Source organism: Malaya genurostris, chromosome 1, assembly GCF_030247185.1.
Source record: "Malaya genurostris strain Urasoe2022 chromosome 1, Malgen_1.1, whole genome shotgun sequence".
Taxonomy (NCBI): Eukaryota; Metazoa; Arthropoda; class Insecta; order Diptera; family Culicidae; genus Malaya; species Malaya genurostris.
Genome location: NC_080570.1, coordinates 94,952,504 through 94,962,617, shown reverse-complemented (window position 1 = coordinate 94,962,617; position 10,114 = coordinate 94,952,504). Strand labels below are relative to the sequence as shown.

Genomic DNA, 10,114 nt, shown 5'->3' with positions numbered 1-10,114 from the left:
ATATTTAGGAAATCTTACTTTAAACCATCGAGCATGATACAACAGTATATTTGGAAAATGAATCATTAAAATTGAAATTTCATCTTTCCGGAACCATAGGCATTTCGACCATTCTTCTAGCAGTTGTAGGATTTGGAATGTGCATAATTATTCGATGGAAAATGACACAGATTATACTTATTATAAAAAATGAAGAAATAGGAACAGCACCAATTGAAGACTTGTCAAGAATAGTGTATAAATCATCCATTTTTCTGATGTTTCGGATTAATTTAACCATAGTGCAGCTTAGACGTAATTTAGATTAGTGTTGTATAAGTTAAGTTATAAACAAATGAATTGCTTTTCAAAATAATTATTGAAGAATAATTTATTAACTCCAGTAACCACAATGGACTTGCACGACCAGTGACTTGTGTGGTCGTATAAATGGAAACAATTGCTTGTCGACCATATCCCGTTTTGAACCTTTATACGGTGGCATGCTGATCAGGGTTAGTCGGTAGTGATTGAGCAAAGCGGAAGATGATCCAGTGCTATGGGTGGTGGTCCTGCTGCAATAGGACATAGACACATGCACACACATCACACAACATGTAATTTGGGTATATCGTACGATAGCCCCTGTGAATGTTACAAAATATAATGCTCATCTCATTGCTCGGCGCTAACACATGGATCAATAAGTCCCGAGACTAAAGCAGAGATGGCGCTCGTAGTAAACCAGTAACCACGTCTTTCTAGAATACTAACCTTTTCTTGAAACGGGTCAAAATTTTAAGTCGATCCGACCAGAAACAGCTGAGTTATCGAGGTTGGAGTAAAGTCGTTTTGTAGTTTGTTTAAAAAATAAAAAACCGAGTTTCGTGTATTGATAAAACATCGTTTTTTAATGGGTAAAAACACCGTGCAAGCGAAATAATGGATTGAAAAATGTTATCCGGACTCTTGTCATTCAAAAGCAACGATTTGTCGGTGGTTCGTCGAGTTTAAACGTGGTCGTACCGACACAAATGACGCGGAACGCTCGGGTAGACCTGAAGCCGTTACACCGAAAAATATGAGTGAAGTGACAAAAATTATAATGAAAGATCGTAAAGTGAAGCTCCGTGAGATTGCTGAGATGACACTGATATCATATGGAAGTGTATTTACTATCCTTCATGAAAAATTGAGCATGAAAAAGGTTTTTTTCCAAGTGGGTGCCGCGATTGCTTTCGATGGAACAAAAACAGCAACGAGTCGATGATTCAGAAAGCAGTTTATCGAAAAAAAACGTTGGAACCATTGTATTACCATAAAAGGTGATTATGTTGATGAATAAAAAAAATTGCAAAAAAATGTTGCTTCCATTGTTAGTCTCGGGACTTATTGATCCATGTGTTATAACTTCTGTGTAGGCTATAATCGATACGAAATCATAGATGGAACACCTATCTACAAAATTATACACACTATGCTTAAGTTCTATGCTCAAACACCGACTAATGAACTTTATTCTCAACTTGATTTGCTTAGGGATTCTCCACGCGTAGGACTTCTCAATCTGCATATAGTGACATGTGTTACATTCCATAGTCAATAATATTTCTCTAAAGTAAGTGTTATATTATTATTCGTTTATTTTTCAACCTGATTGACATTGATTTACAACAGTAGTTTGAATTTATATACATGTTTAAATTTGTGCACTACATCGCCCTAAAACAATTACTCACTGTCAAAAGCTGGGCACAGTTTTCTATTCTTCAGCTACATGATGCGCTTTGTCTACAATCCATTTGCTGCAATACTAATCGTGGTTAATATGAAATAACTGTATGTGAGCTAAATTTCCAACTTCAACTGTATCGTTTCAAATTTCTCAGTAATATAAAAAGGCATTTGGTTTGCGTTGTACCAAAGTACTAGCGGTTCACTCTTTGAGAAAAAAATATTTCCGAAAGGCACGTGTTTGACATTTCAGCTTGGAGACAAAATATATGAATTTCTGCTAATCATCTACGATTCAAATTTGTATTTTCTTTAGTTCAAATGCCCCGAGATCTTTACCACCTGTCTTCATTTGTTTTTGTAATGTGCACTATTTTTTGTAGGAGTATCGTTTACCGTAATTGGTATATTTACATTAAATTCACCGCAATTTTAAATTTTTGATCTGAGATACCATCGGTTTATGTATTGGGTTTGGATTTGAAAAATAAAACTAAAATCGTTTTGCACGGTATGACATTTGAAACCTTTTAGTGTACACGTGACAACAGTACCAGTTGATATCTAACTATTTTGTAGCATGGCATACAATCAAATGAGTATCTAACCCTACCACTTACCTAATTATCTAGGAAGATTTGTTTAGATGTACATATACATTTGTTCACTGCGTTATTTATTGTTTTGTGCATCAACAACAAATTAAATTTGATTCCAATCAATACTTTTCAGTTTCCCAATCACATCAATAGCATTTTCGATAATATATTTTTTGTGTTTTTCACGCTTTCAACGCGTCTTGAACGCACTTGTTTTGTTTTTAGAAAACATCTATCGTCTTATAATAAGTGAGCCATTTGTTCTTTCTCAGTTATTTAATAATCACAAATATTTACATCCATCAATGCAGTGGAAGTGGCACCTGAAATTTTTCTTTAAGCATTTCAACAATTCTGGGATTAAATTGGAGATTGTTTAATACTCGTACATTACCGACGAAAATAGGTTTTTGAAATAATGTATACAATAGTACTATTGGAGAAGATATAAACATCCACCTTTGTGCCAACGCGAACACCGAAATTCGAGCTGGGTTAAAAGTTCAATTTCAGAACTAACAACTGTCCAGGCAAAATTTTAGGACTCAGCTAGCATCAAAACAGGCTTGCGATGTGAAATATCTCCTCTGTAATACTATCAGGAGCTCCATTTTTAGCATCTTGTGTTGTCTAAACTATTCTTTACATGTTTATCAACCATCATGTTTGTAACTTGAGCAATTTTGATAACGAAATAGTACGAGTATTTTGAACAATTTACACCCTAGCGACAAAAAAAAACTTTTTTTTGCGATGTATTTGAACGTTTCCAATATAACAACTAACATAAACATCTGTCTTTGTGAATATTCCTATTTCTTTTCAAATATATTTTTAATTTTATTTTCGATACAAAAAAAACTAAAATCAGTTCTAGAACTGTTTTCGTTGAGTATCGTATCGATCAAAATATTTTTTGTTATTGATGAAATTGTAAATTGCAACTTAAAAGGTTACAGTAAAACAATACAGGTAAACTATATACACCAAAGATTTATAAACTTGGTTCAAAAGAATTTCATATTAAAGCCTTGTAGAAATCTTCATCTGCTCAACGAACTTAACCCAGAATCACATTCTACTTTAAGTGTAGAGCTCTCGACAATACATAAATATATGCAAGAGGACTTACGTTTATCATTTTATCATATGAGAGACCTTTAGTGATGGCGGATGAACTGAAGTATTCGATGAATGTTCAGCTTCACTTTCGTCACAAATGTCTGGAGCGGACCAACGACGCTTACGCGATAATGTTGCATCAATTGCGCCATCCTCGTCGTGATCATTTGCCAAATTCAGTGGCGGTAGCGATGTACTACAGCTTCCTACTTTCGGACTTACTACGGAAAACGTTGAAGACGTCAACGAGCTCGAGGATGTATATGAGGTACCGCTAACGCCAGATGTTGAAGAGGATGACGAGTGGATCGATTTATCCATAATCATAGCAACTGGGTGATCACTAGATTCAAAGAAATTGAGCTGATTGTTTGCAGATCGAGAGCTTTGGGTTAGCAGATCGGGTGTTATTTCATGTGGCTTACTCAAATTGGCCGCGGAAAATGGCATCGAGAAAACTGGCACGGACGGATAACTGTTATACGACGGAGCTCTGGATGGACTGGAAGAGATATTCGTTGTTGGTACAGAAACTGGAATTTGAAACGTCTGATGAGAAGATTTTCGCGAAAGATTTTGAGGTAGACATTGCTGTGGTTTTTGTTGACTATTGTTGGGATCTCCTCTGTCTCTAGCCAATCGTAAGTCCGCTGAATGATAAGGAGACTGGTGGTGCAAAGATGTTTGATTACCGTTGATATCGTGATGATGTAGCTGCTGCGTCGATGGTAAATACTGGCCGTTGGGGGGCGCCAAATACATTGAGCCCGACGATGAAGAGGAATGACTCGATTTATTCTTTTCGCGTGGAATTAGAGAGAGGCAAATGTCGCCGACTTGTAATTTTTGGCACTTGAGACCAAATTCTTGCATAGATTTCTCCGGACTGCACGAGGCCCAGCCTTGTCCGTACACGAAGAAGGGATGCTCATTAGCTGCTTCGATGTCGATCTGAAAATAAAAGCAAGTTGAAGGATAACGACGTTAAAAAATCATTCATAAACCACCTAGAAAAGGTTTCATAATAAGTAACTGTTGTCCGCAAATCATGAGAAAATGTGCCAGTTCATATTACATAACCATAGTAACTAGCGGTTAAAATCATCCAGTTTATGTACCAACAATGCAAGTAATCATTGAAAATACGAAGAAACTGAATAAAACAGTGGTTATGTGAAATAAGCAAACTACTTTATACATACATTTTCGGGTGCATATCCATTAGAGATTGGTAAAACCGATATTATCAAAGAACCGCTCAGAACATGATAGTTTTACTGAAAGCACTAATTCTTTCGTTTCATGAGATTCATGATAACTGATCGGGTTCGTCAACCATAGACAGTGAAAGAGAGGACAAAAATAAAGAACAAAAAAAAGTAATTCTAATCAATTAGGATGTTTCTTCGCGTGTCTCACATGCAGGGTAGTTTAGTAGGCAAAACAATTTCCCCGAATAGGAGCTAGCTACGGGTTGAATAGTTGAATTCGCATGTTATTTTAGTCAGCTGTGTTCTCGTTAGATACTGATCATATTTAAAACTAGCTCAAGGCGTCTCTACGTTTTAACTAGACTAAAACAAGTCATTATTGTGTATTGTTATGAATAGCCCAATTTTTACCACTCGTATTTTCTATGGGAACAGGAACGTCTCAGAGTAAAAACTTTCAAAAAATTACATAGATCTACATGTGATCAGTAGACCACAATAAATATCACAGTCTGAACTGAATGAACAGTACACACACTCATTCATTACATTTTTAAATCAAACACAATCAGTTCGTGGACCTGTTATTTGAGTAATATAAATGAGAAGTAGGAATTCTGACAAGCTAAAAAATACAAACGCGCCTTCATTATACGGTCATAACATTTCTAAATTGTTTAAAAACATTTGTTACAATCGCCAGCAAGCCATGTACTTTGAATATCACATCGGTTTTATATGCTGATAGGATATGCACATAACAAACTAGATATTTTAGTGAACATCTTACAAGCAAGTTGCAATTCCATATAAAAAGGGCGGATGGGTAATGTCAGACATAACTGGATAACGTGAATGCGAATAATACTGGCACACTTCCGAATTACAATTAGTTGACCAATTGTGATCTACTAGAATTTGAAACGACGCACCTACACTCAAGGATGGCTTTTATCGTATCAAAGAACTCTCACTGGCAACTCTTCACACGATTGAATCAGTGCCATTAAAGAGAGACGGATATCATCGCAACAACAAAAACCCGGAATGGCTCATTTAACATAGAATCGACACCAGTGCGAGAGCGAATTTCTCTCGATAACATTTCTGAGAATCAAAGGTTAGCACGCTGCTGTGGGGATTCTCTCTGAAGCAACAAACGGTCGTTTATTCTCGTTTCGCGATCCGATTCTCTACAGTCAGTTGATAATTGCGATAGAATTATTTTACTATTGCCGCTTATTTTAACTATGTGCATATAACCTTTGTATAAGTTGTGTCTATGAAAATGTCTGTGAATGCTCCACATAAGGGTTTTGAAATATTGCAATCTAGTATGAGAATCATAAGGTTGAATCATCGATTCGATTTTCTGCGATAATTGTCAACTTGCGATTCTCTTTTGGGAAGTTCCACACAGCAACGATCATTATCAGACTGTAAATTTTTTTAAGGGCGTGAAATACTCAGAGTATGAAGTGGAGCGAAGAAATGTAGCAAAATTCTCTCACGGTTCATGCTTTTAGAGACTCGAGTTCTTGTAGCATCTTCTACCGGATTGAAAATGTTGTATACAATATAGATAGCAATACAGCAGCTTCTGTCAAATTTTCGGCAATCACCCACACTGCCTACACTAAAGTACGGATTAGATTGTAACAGCTTGCAAAATAGTAATATACTGAATTTTGATGTTGTTTATTTCATTACGGATTCTCTACGATATTAAACACTGTTTGGAGCATTTTGCTCGAACGAGAAACTGCCAAACGCCGGCTTTATTTGCGCTCCGATGGTGTGAATTTCGCACTGGTTATTGTGGTTATACTGAAAATTTTATCCTAAATTGCTGAATTTATTTCTCCCTAGTCTTTGGATGATGAGCTACAGGGCGCGTACCCCCCTTTGGCGGATGGGGGTGGGGGTCAATTTATTCTTCGTATTGACAGTCGGACCATACCGAGATCGATCGTTCGCTTATAAATGTAAAAAATTAAAATTTAATATATTATCTGAATCAATCACGGAGTGGACAGGACTAATAATGCTTGACATTGACAATAGGTCATTAGGTGGTTTCGAGCATTCTTATGCCTGGAATTGGTCACCAATTTGAATTATCTTGATCTAGTTGGGATGAATATTAATATATCATATTCGTCCTGAACTTGGTGAATTTAATTCAAAAAGAAGGACTAGTGTTATCAGGAATAGGAGTAAATTGACATCTTATGAACCGTTAAGGAACTCTCAAACCTTTCCGATCCGGTTCGGTATCGGTACTAATGTTTACAAATTGCAATGACGGCGAAACTGATTGATCAGGTGTAAATACACTCTCAAATCGGGAAAGATTTGAATGTACTTAGATTTCTCCAACTTGGACACAGATATCACCTTCTAACTAAGACTGTGAGATGTGTGTTTCTGGAAGAAAACGGTTCACGTGGACCATTTCATACAATCACACCTAGTATTTCTTCACGAAATACATGTAGTTCTTGTTTCCTGGATGCGTGCTTAACACTAGAAGTCCCAAAACTTGGTATAGATCTAAATTGTTCAAAAGCAGTAAAAATGATTGGAAGAAAAAAAACTGTGACAAAATAACTAAAAGCTAGTCCAGTGTGCCTTAGTGCATATACCGTTAAATAAAGAATAAAATAAGAGCACAATTAAGCAATCCTTCGATTGTGTACATATAGCGTCTCTGATGGGCAATCTAGTGTTAAATGCGCATCCTTACATTATATAACTTAACGAACTTACTAACACATGACTTTATTTTATTTTAATCACGAGAAACTATCGAAATAAAAGATTATAGACAAAAACGATATGGAGCGGAAAGTTCCTAGGGTGCCACAGGAATACCAAAATGAAATTGAAATGAAAACCAGAGCCCCAGTAAATCGACGAAAAATAGGTATTTTCATGTAATAACTCATTTGATGACATATTAACTTTTGGTAAGTCAATATTTCTATTTTTATTATTACTTTTATTATTATCATTATTATTGTTGTTGTTGTATTATTATGAGTATTATTGTTATTATTATTGTTGTGATTTTCACTATTATTGTTTTTTATTGATATTGTTATTGTTGTTGTAATTATTATTATTTCTTTATTCTTGATAAATTATTAGCTTGAGATATTAACAGGTTTCTTCGGCATAGTAAAAAAAGCGATGCAATGGGAAAAAGGAAATGTAACGTAACTTCTACAAAGATCAATCAGAACAGATTAGAATGGATATGTTGTTAGGAAAGGAGAAAGCAGGACCAAGACCGAAGCGGATACAATGCGAAATTTTCCAAAGTTTCATCGACGAGGACATTTACGACACAGAAGCAATTGGTAGAATGACAAAATACCAATACGATACAGACGCACGACTCAATGATTGACTGGTTACAGGGTGAAGCACACACTTCCTGCCCAAGTGACAAACTCTCTGATGAACTTGCAATAGAAGATATTCGTACATTTCGTTGCTAATTGATAACCGTAAAGGAATCTGTAGCTTGGGTTACATATTGGAGGGTTTCCTCCTTCGTTACTAGTGTTCATTTGGGCACCATAGCCTAGTTCGTCCGGTATGGAAAGTTCGGATCGGTGTAACCACCCCCTCGGCCAAAGTTGCCCATAAAGGGGGAAAAAATGGCTGAACATATCTCTGAATGTATAAAAAAAATATATGGCTGTATTGAATACTACAAGATATATTCACGAGTAAAGCCTGCCTATTCCTGTACCGAGTGTATTTCGAAAAGGCGCCTCATGTTAAAGTAGGACGTAATCGTGGCACTCGTTTTGATGACCACACTTCGAACAACGCTTTTAATGCCGATGTAAAACAGCGCACAGGATAGACCCTAGTCGTGATTCAAAAAATTCCGCTAATTTTCTTATAAAAACGCAGGATCCAGAATACACTTGATCAATCGAGTCAGTTTGTCCGGAAAACCGATCTCGTGTTCTATGGCAAATATGGCTATTTGCAGTCGGTTGTATCGTAAGTATAAAAGTTGACGAAAATGTGATATGAGGCCAAGATGCACTCACGACATTTCTAAAGAATTTGACGAAGTGGTATGCAGTAGCACGTTCTCCTATGAATCCTTCCTTCGCAATCCGGTAAAATCTCGTCCTCCCACTACCAGATCCAGAGCAGCGTTCTCTTCAGTACATCACCACCATATTTTAGTAGCTTGCTTGCTTGTCCTCTAACACGTGCTCTAAAGTTCGTTACCACACCGCCACTAGTTCTTTTGAAAGAACGAACGAGCTGTAGTTTTTTTTTTTCGAGAACGGTAGTTTTTCAGTTCAAAGTCGTGGGATCTTTTTTTTTTGTTTTTTGAGCTCACTTAACAAGCTTAACAAGAATGGTACTAATAAGAAAGTTTCATCACAAAACCTCAGTTCTACTTCGAGGGACCTTTTTTTGCTCGCTTAAGCTTACAAAAGTAAGTTCTCGTTTAGTCTTTGAACGAACAAATCAACTATGAGTAGAATGAACGAACGGCTCTGGAAAACTAGTTCGTTCAACAGAACTCTGCATCACTGAACGGTTCTTTTAAATGCACTGTTTTGCCCATCTCTACAGCACATCGCTGTTGAAGTTTTCGTACAAATGTTGTCGCCACCTTCTGACCTCACAGTCATTGAGGAGTGAAGACTCTCGCTGCAGTCCTTGAACATATCAGGCTGTAATACAAAACATCTTCGCGACCTTACCCTCTCGTAGAAGCTTCTTGTGTCATTATCACGGTACAGTTACTACGTTTTTTTTATATCATTTATTTTACCCCGGCTTTAACCATTTTGGTCGTTCACCGGGTAGGGCTACAGTTACTACTTTCTCGCGTTACAAGTTCGCTCTACATACTAACATGTTTTATAATAAAAGCTAAATTCAGTCGCATCGAGGCAAAATAAGATTTGTCGCTCCCATCGTTGGTATACTGAACAAAAACCAAGCTGAACTCCATCTTCGGATAGACCTTTGGTAGCTCGGATGTCTCTTCACCTTCAGAAGTAGTTGCATCAAGCTGCTCTTCCGTTTGTAGTGCTACTTTCAGCTACTACGTATAATCGTGAGCAACTCCGTGGATTATTGGGAATTTAGTTTGTTGGCCAGGTGATCTTCAAATAGCTTTATGGATGTACTTGCAAGAATTGAAGGTGTATCTGTCTACCATACTCCGATTAGCCGCAAAGCTGACACTTGGTTGTTGTCATTCAATACGGCATAAAGGCTTTTAGGTCTGATTACTGGTCTGTATAATGCCTATCTTCCTATTTCGATGACATTTTTCTTTCTCATTCAACAAAGCTCCTGTAGCGCAACGACGTCAAAATTAGCAAGAATTTAACTTATAGCTGATTATCCTATTGCATCTTGTGAAATTTAACGACTTGCAGTTTCATGTTCCAAGTTTTCAATCGTATTGTTTATTTCGTC

General features: G+C 36.7%; 1 protein-coding gene across 4 annotated transcripts in view; it reads right to left on the bottom strand.

The window, feature by feature from the left end:
* Window positions 1-1,598: 1,598 nt before the first annotated feature.
* Window positions 1,599-10,114, bottom strand: part of LOC131425128 (ataxin-1-like) — a 72,382-nt gene continuing 63,866 nt past the window's right edge. For 2 of the 4 annotated variants that reach the window (XM_058586735.1, XM_058586736.1), the window contains exon 6: window positions 1,599-4,385. In XM_058586735.1, the coding sequence (XP_058442718.1) occupies window positions 3,450-4,385 (936 nt within the window). In that variant the 3' untranslated portion in view covers window positions 1,599-3,449. The remainder of the gene's footprint in view (window positions 4,386-10,114) is intronic. The other 2 variants (XM_058586737.1, XM_058586738.1) reach the window with 2 other exon arrangements.